The sequence below is a fragment of the Oncorhynchus mykiss genome, chromosome 15 (assembly GCF_013265735.2).
Source record: "Oncorhynchus mykiss isolate Arlee chromosome 15, USDA_OmykA_1.1, whole genome shotgun sequence".
NCBI classification, from domain to species: domain Eukaryota; kingdom Metazoa; phylum Chordata; class Actinopteri; order Salmoniformes; family Salmonidae; genus Oncorhynchus; species Oncorhynchus mykiss.
Genome location: NC_048579.1, coordinates 53,021,271 through 53,043,708, shown reverse-complemented (window position 1 = coordinate 53,043,708; position 22,438 = coordinate 53,021,271). Strand labels below are relative to the sequence as shown.

General features: G+C 45.4%; 2 protein-coding genes, 1 non-coding gene and 1 pseudogene across 4 annotated transcripts; 3 read left to right on the top strand and 1 right to left on the bottom strand.

The window, feature by feature from the left end:
* Nucleotides 1–3,051: 3,051 nt before the first annotated feature.
* Nucleotides 3,052–8,058, top strand: LOC110490294 (annotated as a pseudogene).
* On the top strand, nucleotides 6,250–6,377 carry LOC118938980. Its single transcript, XR_005036374.1, has one exon. It is a non-coding gene; the product is annotated as a small nucleolar RNA ACA64 (small nucleolar RNA).
* On the bottom strand, nucleotides 7,992–14,073 carry LOC110490293 (ADP-ribosylation factor-like protein 1). Of its 2 annotated transcripts, XM_021563595.2 has the most exons (7): nucleotides 13,920–13,936; nucleotides 11,024–11,144; nucleotides 10,801–10,938; nucleotides 10,502–10,583; nucleotides 10,164–10,275; nucleotides 9,799–9,977; nucleotides 7,992–8,663 (listed from the first exon to the last, which is right to left on the bottom strand). In XM_021563595.2, exons 3-7 carry the CDS (start codon nucleotides 10,889–10,891, stop codon nucleotides 8,633–8,635), a joined length of 495 nt encoding a protein of 164 aa, XP_021419270.1. In that variant the 5' UTR covers nucleotides 10,892–10,938; nucleotides 11,024–11,144; nucleotides 13,920–13,936; the 3' UTR covers nucleotides 7,992–8,632. The 2 variants fall into 2 exon arrangements, with proteins under 2 accessions (XP_021419270.1, XP_021419269.2); XM_021563594.2 differs by lacking the exon at nucleotides 11,024–11,144 and having other exon boundaries at nucleotides 13,920–14,073.
* A 204-nt stretch (nucleotides 14,074–14,277) lies between these two features.
* On the top strand, nucleotides 14,278–22,438 carry LOC110490291 (DENN domain-containing protein 11). Its single transcript, XM_021563593.2, has 10 exons — nucleotides 14,278–14,467; nucleotides 14,571–14,995; nucleotides 15,774–15,873; nucleotides 16,314–16,472; nucleotides 18,730–18,886; nucleotides 19,029–19,167; nucleotides 19,504–19,635; nucleotides 19,872–20,022; nucleotides 20,136–20,204; nucleotides 20,410–22,438. Exons 2-10 carry the CDS (start codon nucleotides 14,605–14,607, stop codon nucleotides 20,603–20,605), a joined length of 1,494 nt encoding a protein of 497 aa, XP_021419268.2. The 5' UTR covers nucleotides 14,278–14,467; nucleotides 14,571–14,604; the 3' UTR covers nucleotides 20,606–22,438.

Below are 22,438 nucleotides of genomic sequence, written 5' to 3'. Positions count from 1 at the left end.
TTCCACATGTTTGGTGTGTCTCCCAGGTGGCTTGTGGCAAACTTTAAACAACACTTTTTATGGATATCTTTAAGAAATGGCTTTCTTCTTGCCACTCTTCCATAAAGGCCAGATTTGTGCAATATACGACTGATTGTTGTCCTATGGACATAGTCTCCCACCTCAGCTGTAGATCTCTGCAGTTCATCCAGAGTGATCCAGCCTCTTGGCTGCATCTCTGATCAGTCTTCTCCTTGTATGAGCTGAAAGTTTAGAGGGACTTGTCATCTATTGCATTGACAGAACTGAGAGTTATAATGAAGCTCTGAGACTGCAGATCCCCTATTAAACGTGTTAAAAATGACGTTTTTGTCGTTAAAGGTCGCACTCACATCGGCTACTCGCGTCAATTCACTCTCAGCTGTTCTCGCTATATGCCCATTTAGCCTGCATATCAACTGCATGCTCAATTAAACATACTTATCTGACCCGTTATCAGCCTATCTACCTAAACAGCAGGTAGTCTCCGTCAGTGTACTGCTGTCAGTGTGTGACTGTGTGTCTGTTCAGTTGCTGTGCCACCAGGACCAGCAGATTCAGAGGGCAGCATTGGAGTGTGTTCTGACCTACAAAGACCCCAACGTCCTCCCCTACAAGTAAGTCGGCTCTCCGGGTTATTTCTGAACGACACTGTCACTCAACATCTCATCTTAACTCTTGTTTTAACATACCTTCAGTCCTTTTACAGTGTGCCAGGCATAGAACGTACTTTCCACTATCACCATTTAACATTTTTGTTCAGATGATTGGAGTAAGAGTAAGGGATACTATTCGTTATGGACTCCCGGTCTCTCAATGGGAGTCATTGTTACCAGTACTGATAAAGATCGGAGTCATCACTGAGCTGGAATGTTAACCTCCCCCAAGGAACCACAGATCTGACAGGAGTTCCTATATTCACTTATTCAACTATCCATTTACTTTCAATTTCTCATCTAACAGGAGTTGTGATGTTCTGTTATTTCATTTCCCGTAATGTACCACTGACCTAGTTCACAGAATCACTCTGGAGACCCTGTGTAGACCCTGTGTAGACCCTGCGGAGACCCTGTGTAGACCCTGTGGAGACCCTGTGAACAATGTTGCTCTGCTGCCTCTTTGAAGCTGTCCAGGCCGATAGGCTCATAGAGTTGCTAATATATCAGGATTCAATATCTGGTGGCCATTTGATACACTGTCTTTCAGTGTTTGATGTGATACAGAAACATGCATTTTTATTACTGTATCTGACATGTCCTGTGCTTCTGGACCTACAGTCCTGCATTATTCAACGTCTCTGACTGATGTGCTGACTGTTGTGTTCAGGGAGAATCTGGAGAGGCTGCTGGATGACAAACACTTCAAGGATGAGATCGTTCACTTCAACATCTCAGAGGAGCAGGCCGTGGTGGACGCCTCACACAGGGCACAGCTTGTCCCACTGCTTATGAGGTGTGTGTTTGTGATTACTCGTGTGTGTATGTGTGTTGCATCTTCAAGTGAACTTAAACTTGTAGCCTATATATGTGTCACCTTTACTACTCCAATATAACCAACCCATCCCCCCTATCCTCTAACCTAACCTCTGTAGGGTTCTGTTTGGGTCGATGCGCAGTAAGACTGGCAGTAAGTTCCAGGGCCAGTCTGGCGCTGTGCAGCGTTCCTCCATCGTGCTGAGTTTCCTGGCAGGGTGCCAGTCTGAGGAGCTGGGCATGTTCATTGACCCTCCTGCTGGAGCCCGTCTGCCACCACGGACAGGGTAGGGCGCCCTCCGTCATGTGATATAAAACCTGAATGGGAGGGGAGTGTTTCTCGTCTTATTCTTTCATCGGTCTTTTCTGCCATTGTGTGTGTGTGTGTGTGTGTGTGTGTGTGTGTGTGTGTGTGTGTGTGTGTGGGAGTGGAGTGGACTTGTGTTTCCAAGTCAGCAGAAAAAATTCCAAGTCAGCAGTGGTCTTGGGCAGGAGCTGCAGTGTAGCCATTGTGGCTTTATGCTGCAGCTGTATTGCTCCTCTGAAGAAAATGAGGCGCCTGGGGGTCCTGAGGATCCAGAACTTCTTTGATGGCTTCGACTTGTACAGCTTCACCCCAGATGAGCTCGATGCCGTCTTCCAGGCTATCGTCTGGCCCCAGGTCTGCCGTCTGCCAACAGAGAGCCCCTACTCCCCCACCCGCCTCCTCAAACTCATCCACATCTGGAGCAAGAATGCCAGGTAAGCTTATCAAACATTCTTGGTGTTGAGACTTCAGCTACACTAAGGCCAAGTCCTTTTCACAATGAGATCAGTAAATTAATGGGAGAATGTTTCTGGCAACAATCCAGTTTCCAGTGGGGAACTAGGAGGAATTTCCTATGACTCAGTGGTAGGTGACAGATTCAACCCGCGCATATTGCACCACAAATGTGGTTTCTGCTCTTCATTTATTTGACGAGTTGTGGAAATAATTTCCTCTTCAAAGGAATTTTAACAGTAATGTAATTTCATCCATTCATTAAATTCAACTTTCTTCCTTCCTGTGTTGTAGATTGGAGACATGTCCCTGGCAGACAACGCCACCTTGTGTCTGCCTGCTGTTCTTACACGTCTGGCTGCAGTGGGTCGGGGAGACAGTATCGTACACCATACTGGACGCAGTCAGGAAAGGACTAAGGAGCAAGACTGAGGTTAATATATATATATATATATATATATATATATATATATATATATATATATATATATACATATATACATACACACACACACACACACACACACACACACACACACACACACACACACACACACACACACACACACACACACACACACACACACACACACACACACACACAGTTTAGCCTGGCACGGGGCAACTTGGATGGTAGCCGTACAGCCGGCGCTCTTCAAATGAGTCAGGAAGCGTGGTGTTCAGCCCAGTGCTTAATGTTTTTCTTCTCAGATCCACCGTAGAGGTCGCGCTCTGAGGAAGTTTGCCAAGCAGCTGACGGTTGTGATGTCATCACGTTCCCTCCAGAACATGCCCTAGGCCATGACTACCCTCTTCGACGAGAAGATGTTCAAGGTTAGTTACACAACACACTGAATAATGTTATCTTTCATTCTGGTGTCTGTGTGCAACCTGTGTGTGTGTAACCTGTGATTCTCTCTGTCCTGCAGAATGAGGGTATGACGTCAGCCTCAGTAGAGGTGATAGGAGCGGTGTGTAGGAGACGGACCTGGTCTAAATACCTCTACTATCTTAAACACTTTGTTCACATACTGCAGACTGGACAGGCTGAACAGAAACTCGCTGTCAGGTTGGTGTCTGTGTGTATCAGAGGGTGATATATATGTTTGTTTTCCACTAGTACTGTTGTCTCACACCTGTGTCCATCCACAGTCTGTTGGTGACTGTTCTAGAGGCGTTCCACTTTGACCATGACACTCTGGAGAGAGAAATGGAGGCTGCTAAGACCAGGGCCAAAGAGGGTGAGTGGACACCGGTGACCAAGAGGTCCCAGTGAAGTAGAATATGATTTCCATACCAAGTGTGTGATATATTGATTGACGTCGCCTCTTTCTGTTTAGTTGTGAGCACCGTTGTTGATGACGACGGTGATGAGGAAGAGGAGGCGGCAGCTGTCGAATCAGAGGAGAGTGACACTGAGGAAGCCATGGAAACTGAAACCGTCAACAGCGGCACGAAAACAACCACCATGGAAACGGTCAAGGTTGTTACTATGGAAACGGACGCCGCTGAGGGCGTTGCTATGGAAACTCATACTGCCAATGAAATACAACTCATACTGCTCTCCTGGTCTCGGAGAGTCTGCCCCTCGTCACCAAGAGGAACGGGCATGTACACGCACACACACTGCATGCATGCTCACTTTTCCTTGCACTGTGTCTCACTCACTTACTGAGTCTCAGGCATTTGATGGCGTGTCTTTGATGGCGTGTCTTTATTGTGTGTGTGTAGGGACAAAAAAAAGTCCCAGGCCCCCCCGGACCCTCACCTGCCCCCTCCCAGCTGTATCCTCTTGCCCCCCACCCCAAAGAGAGGGGGACTTAAAGCCCCCGTCAGCAGCCGCACCAACATGCACATCCTAGTGGACACTGGACTCCGGGTAAACCAACCTAGCTACCCTCCCTAAAACTTTCAGGAACTTTCTCACAGGTTGACTAGAAGATGAAATGGTGTTTTGCGGCAAGCCAACAGTCCCGTGAATAGATAGTAACCAATGGCTGAATAGTGGTTTACTGTTGATTCATCTGTGGTCAGTTGAATGTTGGCTGACTGTTGTCACTCTGTCTCTGTCCAGCTGCTCCATATGAGTCTGAAGAAGTCCAAGGTCAACTCCTCTGAGGCCTCTGCTCTTGAGATGCTGGATCCCTTCTTGAAGACACACAAGATAACTGAGACGCAGCTGCAAGTGCTGCTGGGATACGCTGAGGAGGACATTTATGACCAATCACGTCAGGCGACAGCCTTCGGCCTGCTACAGGTAGCTAACACCCTCCCTCTTCACCTGAGACCATATTTTATTGCTACACCTAATACATCAGACTCCAGCATTTTATACCTTAATTTAACCAGATGTATTTGCTTTCAAAGTGTATAATGACATTCTTAATCTGTCCTCCTCCTGTAATATGTACTATATCCTCTCTATCGCCACCTACAGGCCATCCTGTCCAGGAAGCTGGTAGTACCATCTCTGGTAGGAGCTGATGAAGACAGTGGCCAAGCTATCTGTTGCCGGGCAGAACGGCATGATCAGTGCAGAACAGACATGTACGGTTTTGTTTCTTTTTATATACATTTTTAAACCTGTATTTTACCGTTTGTATTTTATTTTTGAAGGTGTCTTGTAAAAAGTTATTTGAGTGTTTCTGTTATTTTCACCAGAAGTATATCCTGGATTATCCTCTGGGGAAGAAACTGAGATCACATCTGGATTTTATCGTGGCCCAGCTCAGGTAGGATATATTTGTGTTTAAAGGGATTCGTTGTTTTAGATGTAAGTCGATTGTTTGTGACTTTTGATACTAAAATCTCTCTTTGTGTTAGTTATGAGTTTGACACAGGAAGAGAGGCTTCTCTGGAGCTGATGGCCTATATCTTCCAGACCTTCCCTCAGGTATCCACAACAATCCTCCTGACACAAACACATCCCATAACTACTTGAGTTCGACTCGCAGTAACTCTGGTCGCTTTCTATACCCACTGCTCCTTGTCGAAGTTGGCTATAGAAACAGATCCCACATACTAACCATTTAGAGGGAATAAACTCAAAACTGACCTTAGATCAGTTTGTTTTGGGACAACCTAATTCTACTCCTGTGTGTAACTGATTCGTCTCTGTCCTGGAACCTGCTGCTGCAGCACAGTGGGTTGTTCTTCGTCCATCTGGCTCTGGCCATGGTTAACGATGACTCGGCTCGCTGTAAGAAGATGGCCGCCGTGGCTATCAAATCACTGCTGAGTCAACTGGACCAGAAACACCAGAACACTCTTTTCACCCTGGTCAACACTTGGCTGTCTGGAGACAAAATATGGACGCACGGACAGACACACATGCAGACACACACACACACTAGTCTTAATTGTCTTTCTCTATGCATCTAATAAAGTAATGTAAATGTCTGACGAAGTGCAAATAAAGGAAAGGAGAGAAATCCACTCGAGACTATTGAGATGCACCCCATGTCCTCCTGCTGTGACCTCTGACCCCTACCCTCAGGTGTCTCTGCGTCGTCTGGGGGCCCAGGTGTGTGGGCTGTTTGTGGAGGTAGAGGGGGTTCGGTTTGGCCTCCGTTTAGATGCCCTGCTGCCCCTCATCGAGAAAGAGATCCACCCCGACAACTTTGAAGACGTGAGTCGAACATGAAGTATTTTACAAATCAAACTTTTAAGATATAAACTATGTGGAAAGTTATACTTTCAAAAGCATTATCTCAGCAGGATGTTTTATATCACCTGTGCTAACGGCTGCTCTATATCTGTGTGTCTGTCAGATTGAGGAGGAGGAGAAGGCAGCAGACAGACTGCTGTTCAGTTACCTCACCCTGGTCACCAAACTCACCAAGGACTGTAGCCTACTGGAGCTCAGCAAGCCTCAAGACCCACTCACTAACACCCTGGGTAAGACACTACCTCTAGCCTGGCACCACATCTGTTTGTGCTGTCTTTCCTATGGTCGGAGCACTGGTTGTAGATCAACCATGACGTAATTATCAGATGGGCCTGGTCTGAAAATCACCTTCGGCATCTCCGTTGTCTGGGGTGAGATAAATAGTCCTAAAGTACTGTGGTATGTTAAGCTTATTGCCTGCTCTGTATAGCAGTGTGATTAAACCCATGTGCCTACACTTGTTCTATGGGTTGATGATGCAGTCTAGAACTATAGATCTACATCATGGATCATTGAATGTAATATTTTACCCTCTAAACGGCTGGCTTCCCCTTGGTGTAACGGAGCAATGTGTTTTCCCCCTCCACCAGGTCATGTTGAGACACACCTGCACTACCCTCACTGTTGGGTGTGGCTGACCGCCTCTCAACTGTTTGCTGCCCACCGGCCAGACCAGCTGGTTGCCCGCTGGAGAGAGATTAAATAGAGCACTAATTGAATGTATCTCTGTGTTGTACTCCCCAGACCCCACCCTGAAAAACCTGTTGAAGAAGCAGGTGGGGCTGCAGACCTCTCTGGCCTTCTCAGCCGTTCAGAAGGATGCCTCACAGAGGGTGGGTGGCCCACCGCACAAAACACAAGGCTATGCAGGTATGTACTCTATGGCAGGGGTCTTTTTGGGTCCGGGGACCCCTTTTTGTGACAGCAAATTCATCAGGGACCCCTTCATAATCAGAACACATCTCGAGCGAGAAAAAAATAGCATACATGCACTGAATTCGACAGTTCATGTTTGAACGAAGTCTCAGGCCCTGGAAAGGAAAACTTTACAGGCCCGCCTCTTGGCACAGAGGGAGAGTTTTGCAGTTTAAGCTCATTACCTGCAATTCAACAAATTTTGTCGTGTGGCAGACTTTTTGTTACAGCTTTAAAGCTAATATCCCGCAATTCTACACGATGAGAGAACATACTTTTAAAACATACATCACAGCAGGGATGCGGAATTCAGTCGGCGTCTCAATTTACTGTTGCGAGGTAGAATACACATGGTGCAATTCTGACATGTGGTTGTGCATCAGCAGTTTTCCTCTTGTCAACAACATTTGCCTATTGTGTATGCAGACCCACAAGCAACTGCTGCCCATCATGAGTTCAGATTTCTGTTGTGGCCCCCACCCCATAAAAGTTGCCAGATCTGTTGTCTGAGAACCCTGCTCTATGTGGCCAAACCGGTAAATCGTTGAGTTAGTGATGTTATGACACATCTCACACTAACCTTTTATTCTGCTCTCAGGCGGTGGTTAACCCTGACATCGCAGCCAGGAAGAAACACAAAAAACAAGATCGAGGCCAAGAAAGAAGATTGAGTTTCTGAAGCCTGGCTACAGAGCCAAGAGACAGAGGAACTCACTCAAGGACTTGGCTATGGTGAAATTATATTATCCATTTTCTAGCAAGGATGGATGAGAAGACCAGGCAATCATATTCTGCTTAATGCAGGAGCTGACAGTCACCTCTGTATGAATTCTCCGTCAAGGATTTGAGAAGTCCAAGATTGTCTAAGGGGTTTACACACACACACACAACTTTTTCAATTAAATACTATATTGTGCTGCTTTCTTTGAACAATCTTATTGGAGAAGTATCAGTGGTCCTGTTGAACATTACAATAATGCTTCTTGGGTGGGAGATAAATAATTTGACCAAAGTTGTATATATTCAGTCTGAAATTCGTGTTACTGAGGGTCGTTTTCACTGTACAAGCTCAAATATGCAATAAAAGTTGTAGCATACAAATTAAGCAGTTAGTGTCCAACAACTGACATTAAAGTTTGAGCATTCCAATGAAAAGGCCTAAACTAACAACCTCAAACTTTATTTACACACCCAACAAAAGTTTAAGAAATGAAAAAAAAAAAAAATCAGTATGAGTAATACAATAAAAAACAGCACCAGCTGCAGTAACGTTGCTCGGGGCCAGTCAGTTCTTTGCCCCTGAGCCAACCCCTCGGTGTTTACAGATCAGAAGGAACTGGAAGGGTTCACCAAAAATGGCAGAAGATTACATCCAATTGGAGGTCTAATGTGGAGCCATCACCACATTACTTGGTCCTCTTCAGATCTGCAAACACCACAGGGCTATGGGCGATAAGTGTTTTGGGACAAGGTAATATACTATATTGCAGTCTCTCTATCCCAGGCTGGAAGGCATGGAGGGGCTAGGCATGGTGAAGGCTTCAGGGATAGGGCGGGGCTGTGTTCAGCAGGGCACAACGTTTTGGAACCTTCATATAGAAATGTATTGTGTAGAACCTGTGACATGTAGAGTAAGGATTCACGTCAGCTCTATTCATGACATTTCTATTTACAACATTTGAGTACTGAACGTGCCCCTGGAAGGATTGCAGTCACTGGTCCTCCTGAGCAGTCCAATCAGGAAGTATTTTATACAGGAGTTCAGGAGTATTTACAGAGAACAAGAGGTGTGGGCTGTCTTTACTGCCTGCTCTTCAGGGCTTCCACCAACCTATGGAGAGAGAGCAAACATTGTTGAGTAATAGTACATCAACATGCAGATGACATGATTCCTCATCACTAAGCTAAGGACCCTGGGACTAAACACCTCCCTCTGCAACTGGATCCTGGACTTCCTGACGGGCCGCCCCCAGGTGGTAAGGGTAGGTAAGAACACAGTCGCCATGCTGATCCTCAACACTGGGGCCCCTCGGGTGCGTGCTCAGTCCCCTCCTGTACTCCCTGTTCACTCATGACTGCATGGCCAGGCACAACTCCAACACCATTAAGTTTGCTGATGACACAACAGCGGTAGACCTGATCACCGACAAGACAGCCTATAGAGAGGAGGAGGACCTGACCATGTGATGCAAGGACAACAACCTCTCCCTCAACCTGATCAAGACAAAGGAGATGATCGTGAACTACAGGAAAAGGAGGACTGAGCATGCCCCCATTCTCATTGACGGGGCTTTAGTGGAGCAGGTTGAGAGCTTCAAGTTACTTGGTGCCCACATCACCAACAAACTAACATGGTCCAAGCACACCAAGACAGTCGTGAAGAGAGCACGACAAAACCTATTTCCCCTCAGGAGACTGAAAAGATTTGGCATGGGTCCTCAGATCCTCAAAATGTTTTTACAGCTGCACCATCGCCTGGTACAGCAACTGCTCGGCCTCCGACCGCAAGGCACTACAGAGAGTAGTGCGTACGGCCCAGTACATCACTGGGGCCAAACTTCCTGCCATGCAGGACCTATATACCAGGCGGTGTCAGAGGGAGGCCCTAAAAATGGTCAAAGACTCCAGCCACCCTAGTCATAGACTGTTCCTCTGCTATTGCACGGCAAGCGGTACCAGAGCATCAAGTCTAGGTCCAAGAGGCTTCTAAAGAGGCTTCTAAACAGCTTCTACCCCCACGAGGACAGGACACATCTCTTCTACATGTGATAAAATAACCTCTGCTCTACCTCTTAATATGTGGTTATTATTTCACCCACAGTGAGTGGGACTCTGGTTAACCATCTGGAGATGACAGCGTGTTCTAGACCAGGAGAACTCAAATCGCTGATGTTAAATCCGGGTGTAGTAAATCGCTGTTGAAAAGAGCGTCTGCTACATAGCTATAATGTCAAGCAAACCCTCACCACTCCATGGCCTCGTCCAGGCCCGTGCCCTTGGTGGCGGAGGTCTTGAAGATCTGCCACTTCCTGTCTTTGAGGGCGGGGAGGCCCAGGGAGTTGGCCACCTCAGCCGGGGTCATGGACTGTTCCATGTCCTGCTTGTTTGCAAACACCACCAGGATGGCTTTCTTCAACTCCTCTTCCTGAAGAGACAAACACACACAACGTGAGAGAGAGAGTCATATGGAGAAAATACATTGAGCATTACTATTTGCCCAAAGTTGCTCTCCAGAGCACCTCAACCAATGGTCAGTATACCTGCCTCATACACAAATTGACACCGGCACTCTTATCAATGCAATGAATGCAGGCCTATCCACATGACCTACCTCCAGCATGGTGACAAGCTCAGACTTAGAGATGCCCATCCTGTCTCTGTCACTGCTGTCCACCACGTAGATGACAGCATCTGTGTTGGAGTAGTAACAACGCCAGTATGGCCTGGGAGAGAGATACAAGCGTTTGAAGGAGAGAGACGAAGGTTAGAGGGAGAACGAAGGGCAGAAGCAAGGAGGCCAAACCCTCTAAATTGTAAAGAGGTATGGCACAATAATGTATGGAAAGTTGCGCTGTCTTGAGGAAGCGTCTGTCTACCTTTCACATTGAACAATGTCTATGTGTGTATACATAAACAGGAAACGCTTGTTGTGATATTCATATAAATTACCTGATACTCGTCTGTCCACCAAGATCCCACACCTGGAACTTCAGGTTCTTGTACGTCACCGTCTCCACGTTGAAGCCGATCGCTGTACGACACAATGGCAGAGATTTAAAAACCTTGAGCACAAATGGCAAAGAAAGGAATGCACTTTAACCACCCCTCTATTTATGGCATGTGGGAAGACTCATTCAACTCCTTTTGGAGCACACTAATGGATTTTCCATGTATGCTCCTGGAACTAAGCAACAGATTTTGTGTGAACAGTCTTTCGAAGTAGGAAGAAAAAATAAAAAGTGAATTACTTGGAATGGTGGTGACCACCTCTCCGACCTGCAGGCGGTACAGGATGGTCGTTTTACCAGCTCCGTCCAACCCCAGGATCAGGATCCTCATCTCTTTGGTACCAAACAGGCCAGAGAAGAGACTGGAAAACCACCCACCTAGAGCATATGGACATGAGATGAGTTACACAGACAATCCGTGCTAGTATAGCCCATTCATAGACTACTACCATTCGTTAACTACCTTTAGCGCCAATTGATGAAGGTATCTTCTCCCAGGCTGACTTTTGTTAAGAGCCCCGACGCTTGCTATAAGTGTTGACAGACAAGCATCGCATGTGGTACGGTTTTGGAAAGTCACGCATCTTTCATATCGGCGAGGATTCATTTTCAAAACACAAAAAAAAGGTTCAATTACTATACACCTTTATGGCCGTGTGGGAACACTAAACCTATATTGCCACATTACAGCGCTTGTTTACGGAAGACAGACTGAGACCACCTGTGTAATTACCTATCTAGTGCTCCGAACACCTGATTGTAACTGGGGTGGAAGTGTAGTACGTCAACTCAGTAAGTGTATCCTTATTTGAAAGGTTATTTCTCACTGATAAGAAAGGGCCATATGTTTTAGAAAAACGTTTAGGAAGCGATAATTGATGTTTCTAACACCGTCAGAATTGTAGATCACACGGCTAGCCGTGGGTGAAGCGAACCGCTACAGACCCTATGGAGAGAAGGGTTTTCCAGAGTGCTGTCAATGGGACTGCGCCGAACAGAAGCGCTCCCCCAGTTTCCAGAAGGGATGCAGGTGGCAGGACACATAGTACCAGTAAAAAGTTAGGACACACCTACTCATTGTAGTGTATAGGTGCAAGGTTAGATGTTGGCGCAATGTAGGATTTCCCCCTTCTCCTTTTTTTTGGGACCAAAATATGCAATCCGCACTCCAACAGGCAGCAATACGCAGGCACAGCGTCTAGTCTGCCGGAAATTCAATCAAAAACAATATGGTTTTCCAGAGCTAAGTTAGTGCTAACGTTAGTAACACTACTGTAGCGATTGAGGGGGAACAGTTGAACCAGGGCCTGAACCAGCAAGGGTAAGCACACTAGCTAATAACTAAACACAACAAAAAAATAAACGTCCCTTTTTCAGGATCCTTTCTTTCAAAGATAATTGGATTTTTACGAATTATCTTAACAGATCTTCATTGTAAAGGGTTTAAACACTGTTTCCCATGCGTGTTCAATGAACCATGAAACAATTAATGAACATGCACCTGTGGACACTAACAGCTTACAGACGGTAGGCAATTAAGGTCACAGTTATGAAAACTTAGGACACTAAAGAGGCCTTTCTACTGAACCTGAAAAACACAAAAAGAAAGATGCACAGGGTCCCCGCTCATCTGCGTGAACGTGCTTTCGGCATGAGGACTGCAGATGTGGCCAGGGCAATAAATGGCAATGTCCGTACTGTGAGACTCCCAAGACAGTGTTACAGGGAGACAGGACAGACAGCTGATCGTCCTCGCAGTGGCAGACCACGTGTAACAACACCTGCACAGGATCGATACATCCGAACATCACACCTGCGGGACAGGTACAGGATGGCAACAACAACTGCCCGAGTTACACCAGGAACACACAATCCCTCCATCAGTGCTCAGACTGTCCGCAATAGGCCGAGAGAGGCTGGACTGAGGGCTTGTAGGCCTGTTGTAAGGCAGGTCATACCAGATATCACCGGCAACAATGTCGCCTATGGGCACAAACCCACCGTCGCTGGACCAGGCAAAAAGTGCTCTTCACTGACGAGTCTCAGTTTTGTCTCACCAGGGGTGACGGTCGGATTTGTGTTTATCGTTGAAGGAATGAGCGTTACACCAAGGCCTGTACTCTGGAGCGGGATTGATTTGAATGTGGAGGGTGTGTCACGGTCTGGGGCGGTGTGTCACAGCATCATCGGACTGAGCTTGTTGTCATTGAAGGAAATCTCAGCGCTGTGCGTTACAGGGAAGACATCCTCCCCCCTCATGTGGTACCCTTCCTGCAGGCTCATCCTGACATGATCCTCCAGTATGATAATGCCCCCAGCCATACTGCTTGTTCTGTGTTTGATTTCCTGCAAGACAGGAATGTCAGTGTTCTGCCATGGCCAGCGAAGAGCCCGGATCTCAGTCCCATTGAGCACATCTGTGACCTGTTGGACCGGAGGGTGAGGACTAAGGCCATTTCCCCCAGAAATGTCAGGGAACTTGCAGGTGCCTTGGTGGAAGAGTGGGGTAACATCTCACAGCATGAATTGGCAAATCTGGTGCAATCCATGAGGAGGAGATGCACTGCAGTACTTAATGCAGCTGGTGGCCACAGCAGACACTGACTTACTTTTGATGTTGACCCCCCCTCCCCCTTTGTTCAGGGACACATTATTCCATTTCGGTTAGTTACATGTCTGTGGAACTTGTTCGGTTTATGTCTGTTGTTGAATGTTGTTATGTTCATACAAATATGTACACGCTAAGTTTGCTGAAAATAAACGCAGTTGACAGTGAGAGAATGTTTCTTTTTTTGCTGAGTTTATATTGGCTAGCTAGTGTCTTGCTGGCTATATCCTGTTCTGTCTGTGCCATAAAGGTCCAGACCTATTGGTAGACGTGAAGTCAGCATACAGGGAGGCTACACATGGTTACTATGATATACATACGTGTCACATTCCTGCATTTTAACTTTAAAAAGCTAGCTGAATACATAACTAGCGATAGATAACCAGTGATGAACCTTTGTCAACTATTCAGGTTGAGATTTAACGCTAAGTTAGCTGGGCTACAAGTACTCAGCGTGTTGGCACAGGGAGTTAGCAGTACAGCTAGCTTGCGACTGTCAGTATTTACGAATCACGACCAGTTAGTGATTAAAATGGACTCAGACTCAAGGGGATTTGATAGTTTGATCAACTTCATAACAGTAGCTGTCCGTGAGACGACAATAATTATTGCGTTTGTTTGTTTGCTACCTATTTATGTTACTTAGCAATTGACCCAATTGCATGGTTCGTAGCGGGAGCTGGCAGAATAGCTCGCGCATTCCCAGTATAGTTTTCAAAAGAGATTAAAAATATATATTTTAAAAACGTACCCATTCTGAAGACACTAAACCCTTGATCAACTGTGTTGTAGATCTCGACACCGCACCGCTTCCCTAGTTGATGGAATTCAGTGACGTGTCGCAGAAACACGTCATTAATGGAAAATCCGGTTTCATTGTCAGTACATTCAACAACGGACATGCATTTTGAAATGTTAAATAGTTCAAACACAATTGCATGAAACTATAAATATTATTTGTTTTATAGCAAATTGTCCCCTTAGTATTTAGTTGCAAGTTCTGATAAAAATACTATATTGAATGTGTGTTGATTAGGAACTAGAGACATACAATGAGCTGTATTCAAGATGACAACGTTTCAAAACGTTTTGTCTTGTAGAAAGACCTCCAAATAGCACGTACAATACTGTGGATTCTTGAACGCACGCCAAAAGAACGAAATAATAATTTATGTACACTATTTTTATACCTGAGTGGATGTGCATCTTTACATGGCCCTATGCAAAAGGAGCAGGCTATCATACACAAAGTAGACAGCTTGTGTTTCGACGGAATCAATCAATTTAACATTTGCAATTGTGAGTATGGGTTTATTTCAACCAACGCGTAGCTAATGCATTACGAATGGCCTCCGCTCCGTGTCTGTACACGATTCTGTTCTCCTGCATCCCTTCGTCACAGAGTCAAGCCGGGGGTCGCTGACAGCTGAGCCGCAATGGTGGAGAAGTCCGACCGGGCACCGCTGCTGGACTGGGAGGAGGTTCCTCCCGCAGAGAAACGTGTTCCCACACCAGAACAGGAGAAGGACGTCAAGGGACCGAGCCCCGCCAACAATCGGGCGTTGGGATGCACTGCGCCGGGGATAGGGTGGAGCACCAGTCCGGGGGGTCCTGGGTCTTTCACATCAGCAGTCTCTAGCATAGACACATCCCTCTCATCCAGGAGCACGGTCCCCACCCTTGCGGAATGGGATGCTCAGTGTCTTGACAAGGATGACCATACCCCGGCCCCAGGACAAGGAGAGGTGCCGCACGATATCATGGTGAAATGGGAGGAAAAGGATCCGATCGTGGCCGTGTTTGTGGTGACATTTGATACAAGATCAGGTGAGTCGAGTCGAGACCTCGGATCTTTTTTCGTGCTGTGCTGCTGCCTAGAGAATGGTCACACCTGCATGGTCACACTCGTATATCAATTTGTAACAGCTATAGGCCTATAGCATCCATGCATGTAATAATTATTTTTATTGTTCATTATAGGCCTACTGGTTATTGTTTGCAGAAATTGCATCAAAGAGCTTGGGATGGATTCATTTGAACTAGGCCAGAGAATTGATGACCCCAACCATGGGATGCAATGGTCATAATGTGGTATTCGCCTACGCCTTGAGGATGCTCTTGAACACAAAGACCTCTATATTCTTACTCAGGAACCCCAAAGTCACAGGGGATGTGTGAATTCTCTATGACCACACCCTAAAGGCATCCCCTGTCATTCACCTCGGAATATCGGAGAGAGATAAGCCATAGTAGACTAGATATACACATCTATTGATAATGTCTGACCACCGGCTTTACAACCAATGAGTTGTTATGTACGTATTCTTGAGACTGTCTGGGACTATACATTCTTAATGAGTGAGTAGGAGAGAGAGGGAATCAGCCTGTGGATTTCACTGCAGATTGAATGACTTTAATCAACGAGGGCATTGACTTCATTTGATAATGACGGCTTATTCCAAATAGTTTGAGGCCTATGGTTGGTTGGTTGATCTACATGCAGATTTGCACAGATTTCCACCCCATTTTAGGACAGTTGTTGTGGTAACCATAGTTACAGTATTGCCTAATTTCACTCCCCTGTATGTGTGTGTTTACTGTTTAGGTAACATGTTAGAGTGGTGTCTGCCAGGGGACATGAACCTGGAGGGAGTAGAGTTCAAGGCTATGGCCAGCGGCTCCCACAGAGTCTCCAGCGACTTCATGCAAGTACACCCGGCTGCATCTCAATCATATTAACTGGATTCCTTTATTTTGAACCTATCCCGAGTGCATCTCAATAGTATAAAGTGGCATCCTTTCGTTGTATTCTATCCTGGATGCACCTCAGTAGTCTTAATAGGCTGCCTGTCCTCGTCTCCTTCATTTAAACTCATTTGAAATCACAGGAACAGCCATGACAATAGGGAATGCTACCGGTGTCCTGTTCTCCTCTGCCGTGTTCTTTCATAGCAAAGCTGATGAATGAAAGCACACAAGTGAAGGCGAGGAGGAGCTTTTAGATGAAACATTTAGATGCACGCCCTGTGCCTCCTTGGCAGGACAGCAAAACTTTATATCTGATGGTCAGCAGAAACAACAGCCAAATGTCAGGGCAGTATGTTCCCTTGGCTTGACTCATGGTTCTTTCTCTGGCCCCCCACAGATACTTCCGTAAGGGCGGGTACTTTGGCCTGGCGTGCTTTGCCAACATGGTGGTGGAGAGTGTGGTGGAGAGGGGGGCAAGAATGAAGTCTGTGGGTATCCTGTCAACCTCTTACACCCTGCTGTACCGATACATGAGCTTCCTGGAACACCAAGTCAGGTAGAACCCGTTTAAGTTATGTTATCTGTCGATAATATCCATCCTCTCTGTTTTTTGCTCTCTGTCTTTGTCTCTCTCTTTCTCTTTTTTTGGTCGCTGTTTTTCACACACGCTCTTTCCCCGTCACTGTCTCTATTTCTATCACTGGATCTCTCTTTCTTATACTCTCTCTTTCACCCACCCTCTACCCTCTCTCCCCCTCTCCCAATCTTCCTCTGGATCTCTCTTTCTCTGTTTCTTGTGCTCTATATCCCCCATGCTCTCTTTCACTCTCTCATATCCTCTCTCATGTCAGTCTCTCTTTCTTTCTCCTCAAGTCACAGTCGTCTCCCTGGTATTTATAATTATCTCATGCATTAAACATGGTGTGTGAGAGTCAAGGGGTGTCAGATATCCTGCTCAACAAGACTCTAAAGTATGTTTGTGTACAAAATAGGCTGAGTCTGAAAGTGGCACCCTATTCCCTATATAGTGCACTACTTTTGACCAGAGACAAAAGTTGTGCTGGCAACCTCTGGTCAAAGGTAGTGTACTAATAGGGAATAGGGTGCCAATTTCAGACTCAGCCTATTTTGTACACAAACATACTTTAGAGTAAAAAACAGCACTTTCTCTTTTTCTCTCTTCCTCGCGCTTCCTCTTTTTAGGCTCCCATGAGAGTAAATGTGATTCCTGTTGATCTGTTCTATTGCATAGTTATCACATGTTATGGTTAAACATTTGCATTTTTGTAGCTGCTTACATAAGTATATGAGTTCCCTTAAAGCCTATGTAAACCCCATTGTTGGGATCCAATAAGGCGGTATACCTTATTATAATATGTAATAAATCATCTTAAATCTGCAATATGTAACTTTTGGGGCGACCTGACCGAGGATTGATTTTAGGAAACCCTGGTTTACATGGTACAATGATTCTCTACACTATACTTGCTCGTTTTGTCACATAAACTGAAGTTAGGCTAACTATTAGAATTGTATCAACCAGGAAATGGTAGAGTGATTTCTGCGTAGTTCATCTTTAATATTATAGAAGGATGTGTAATAAAAATACAAATAAAAAGCAACATTTTAATTTGCAGTATGTAAACTTAACATGATGAACAGGAATTACATTTACTCACACTAATAAACCAAGCCTCCGGAAAATAACCTAAGGATTACATAAAAAAATACCCACCTGCTAGGTCAACCAGCATGAGAGTAAAAATAACCAATTGATGGTTAAATTAACCCATGTTTGGTTCGTTGCTCCAGTGCCTTTCCGTTCACCTTCACACTCCTGGGCCAGACTACACTCAATCGTAGGACCTACTGAAGAGATAAGTCTTCAGTAAAGACTTAAAGGTTGAGACCGAGTTTGCGTCTCTGACATGGGTAGGCAGACCTTTCCATAAAAATGGAGCTCTATAGGAGAAAGCCCTGCCTCCAGCTGTTTGTTTAGAAATTCTAGGGACAGTTAGGAGGCCTGCGTCTTGTGACTGCAGCGAATGTGTAGGTATGTACGGCAGGACCAAATCGGAAAGATAGGTAGGAGCAAGCCCATGTAATGCTTTGTAGGTTAGCAGTAAAACCATGAAATCAGCCCTTGCCTTAACAGGAAGCCAAGCCCATCCCTTTTTAGTGTGAGTAGCATGCTCATCTGTTGTTTCAAGGACACTACTGTTGCATTGATAGGCCAGGATGGATCCTGACATGAGGTCTACTCTGCATGCATAACTCACATTTTCAGTCGTCAATGTTATACACACAGATTGCAATTTAGATATCAACCCTTAGTAGAGTTGAAGAGAGAATGCTGAATTCTGAGAACCCTACTCCCAATCCTAATTTATCATTAGGGGGGATGGGAACAACTGTTCCTGTATCAGTGTTTAGGAGCAACTTCTACCTACTCTGTTATTATAGCGTGACAAGGAGAGACCCCATTACGGTAATCTACCTCCAGACTCCTAAACAGACCCATTCCCTGACAGATACACAATGGCTTTACATTAGATAGCTATAAATTAGCCCAAATCTTACGTTACCACTGGTTCGGTTAATCTTTGGTTAAAATGGACCATATTTTGGGATTAACCCTTCAGAGGTGATATTAGAACCCCCTGATGTGAATCTCTATCCCAGTCTCGTTCTTTCGTTCTGCCTGTCTTTTCCTGTCCATCTCAGGCCCTTGCTCGAATATAATGACCTGCATGCATTCTGCTTACATTGCCTCTATGACTTTCAATTTGTGTGTGTGTGTGTGTCTGATCCAGGCTCCAGTTGAAAACTCCTGGCCAGTACTCTCCCCTGGAGGCGTTCTTTGAGGATAAGAGATCAGTGCTGCCCCCCGATGGGGAGAGTGTGGTTACTGCATGTCCTGGCAGTGCCTGGGGAGCAGCAATCAACCACTGCATGCACCCTGAGATGAAGGTGAGAGGTTGTGGTTTACTATTACGGGAATATGAAATGGTTTTTCAGGTGGTAGGGTCCTGCGTGTGTGTCATTGTGCTGCTAGTATTGATGGTGATGATGATGATGATGATGATGACAGTAGCTCTCCTCCTCCCTCCAGATCACCCACCCAGCTGGCTGCATGTCTCAGTTCATCCAGTTCTTTGGGGAGCAGATCATGGTCCTGTGGAAGTTAGCTCTGCTGAGGAGACGTATCCTCATCTTCTCTCCTCCACCTGTAGGGGTGGTCTGTTATAGAGGTGAGGGGGAGCACTAACGCATGCACGCGCACAGACACATTGACACGGATGCAAGCACAGACACAGACACACACACGGACACGGATGCAAGCACAGACACAGACACGGATGCAAGCACAGACACAGACACGGATGCAAGCACAGACACATTGACACGGATGCAAGCACAGACACAGACACGGATGCAAGCACAGACACAGACATACACAGTAACTTCTCAGTTGCGTTTGTTTTCTTCATGCTCAAAAGAACACAATGCCTACTCACCTATGTACTTTTAAACATACACTTTTATATACATATTCATTAACTTTCTCTATTTCCTGTTCTCCCTAGTGTACTGCTGCTGTTGCCTGGCCAACGTGTCCATCCCGGGGGTGGGTGTGGCTGTGCCAGAGTTCCGCCCCTTCTTCTATGTCAACGTGGCAGACATCGATACCCTGGATACGGAACTGTCCTACGTAGCGTGTGAGTGTCTGGAGTCAGGGAATAGGGCATTTTCATAGTCTTAAACTTCCCCTTTAATTCATCTACACTGATCTGAAAACTGAAGATGGGTGAAAGCAATATGGTGGATGCATTGTAGGGTTTTGTTATCACTTCTACAACCAGTCTATTTCTTTCACATCTATGAGAGACTGAGCGGAATACACTTGAGACTTTTTACCCTCATTACAATAAACCTGAGGGGCTTGTGTGTGTAGGCACCACAGAGAAGATCTTTGAGGAGAAGCGGGACCTGTATGATGTCTATGTGGATAACCAGAATGTGAGGACGACCAGAGAGAGTCTGAAGCCTTTACTGCGGCTCAACACTGCAGACCGAGAGAAGTACCGCAGACTCACTGAACAGAGGTACATTACAGTCTGCAAAACAACCTGAGGTGGAGAATGTTGTTAATGTTATCTTCTTGTAGTCGATACAGAGGATATAAGTGATGATAATAATGACAGCATTGTGTTTCCAGGCAGATGCTGTTATATTCTCAGGAGGAGAATGGAGACTGTGTGTCCAGTGAAGAGGACCACTTCATTCTGTGAGTGTATTACACCAGGACCCAGTCTACAACTGGCGTTATAAAGAACCCTTCAAATTTGAATTATTATTATTTAGATTTTTTTTTTACATTTAAGCAGTTTATTTCTACATATAAACTAAATACAAATGTCCATGAAAACATTGTAAAACATTATTTTTTAAGTATTTCTTATTTTTAAAGTTACTTTTCCTTACCGTTGTAGGTTTTTCCTGGAGCAGAATAACCGCATCTTCCAGACGCTCAGTGAGGTGGCAGGGAGCCCTGAGCCCATCCTAACCCAGGAGAGTGTGAGGGCCATGGGGCTAGACCCTCACGGGGACAGGCTCTTCCTGCTCCACCTGCTGGAGACATACGGCTATGACAGCCTCCTGGTCACCGATCACCCTTGCTGCAGCTGAGGCCCGGGTGGCACACTGACTGACATACAGGGTCCTACACACTCAGACACGCAGACTCAAAACAGACAGTCTGGAGTCTGGACTATGAGAGGTCAGAATACTTTGGCAAGGCTGAGACCAGAGCCTGTATTCATAAAGCGTCTCAGTAGTGCTGATCTCAGATCCGTTTAGCCTTTTAGAGCTCATTGAATAAGACAGGGGGGACCTGATCCTAGATCAGCATTCTTACTCCGATGCTTTATGAATATGGGAGACCCTCAGGCCCCAAAAAAATGAATGGAGAGAGCCACTGAACAAGAAAATACTAATGGAGTTTGGTTCTTGGTACTGTCCTATGACATTCATGGATGCTCAGTCTGGACTGTTAACCATCGCCTTCCTGCCTGTCAATAAAATGTACAGTACCGAGGAATGTCATTCACGTCTATCCCCAACCCTCTTTTTCTGGAGGAGTGGAGCCAACCACAAACATCCTGGAACTATGGAGATTCTGTGCCTATGAGCAGGAACTTACCAAGGAAGTCATGCTTAGGTTTCCTTATGTTTTCAAATGGGGAGTTAAATCTAAAGTCTGTTGTCATGTCCTCAAACCGAGGGAGGATTTGTCACTTCTCTTAATAGGACGTCTATGTTTTTTGAGAGAAGAAATCGCCAAGCTTTTTGTCTGTAAATAGAAAGGGATCTGTAGAATGTGTTTTATTATAAAATGATCCCATTAAGTCACTGCTAAGCCCAGAACCTCTGTGGTCAGCATTGTATAGAAATGGCCATCAAAACCATCCATAATCATTTGGTTTCTGGTGAAAGAGGGGTCTGGACTCACCAGCACACTTTCTCATGATGTCCAACATAGAAATGTAACAACTTTATATGACTTTAAAAATGTACCTTTAAATCACCGCTGTTTGACCAAGAGGTTTTGGGCTCAAATCTAAACGTATGCTTTTGTGTGTTTCCGCAGTTCTCTATGTCAAATACACAAAGAGTGAAAAATGTGAAAGAGCTGGTGGCTCAATGGTTAAATCCCATCCTTGAGACCAAGAGGTTGTAAGTTTGAACCTAATTTCCTATACTATCGTGTACGTTTCAGCAACTCGATGTCAAACATACAAAGAGTATGGTATAAAATGTAATGAAGGTGGTGGTGCAATGGTTCAATTACTGCCTTGAGACCAAGAGGTTCTAGCTTCAAACCTCGTCTACTTAGCTTTTGTGTACATTTCCGCGACTTTAATTGTCAAACATACAAAGAGAAGTGTAAACAATGTGATGGTGGTGTAGTGGTTCTATCTCTACCTCAACGCTTAGAGGTTGTGGGTTCAAAACAAAAAAAATCTGCTTGTGTGTGTGTGTTTCCGCAACTCTCGATGTCAAACATACATTGTGACTGTCAGAAATACAAAGAAAAACATATCTACAGTAATGGACCAGTGGAGGCTGGTGAGGGGAGGACGGCTCATAATAATGGATGTATTGAAGTTAAGGGAATGGTATCAAACACATGGAAACTATGTGTTTCATACCATTCCATTTATTCCGCTCCAGCCATTACCACAAGCCAGTCCTCCTCAATTAAGGTTCCACCAACCTCCTGTGATGGAGACACTTTACATCAATGTTGGTAAACTGTGAATGACTGAGGGTGGCAGGTAGCCTAACGGTTATGAGCGTTGGACCAGTAACCGAATGGTCGCTGGTTTGAAGCCCAATACCGAATAAGTGAAAAATCTGTCAATGCCCTTGAGCAAGGAACTTAACCCTAATTGCTCCTGTAAATCGCTCTGAATAAGAGTGTCTGCTAAATGACAAAAAACATTTAAATAAAAATGTAAA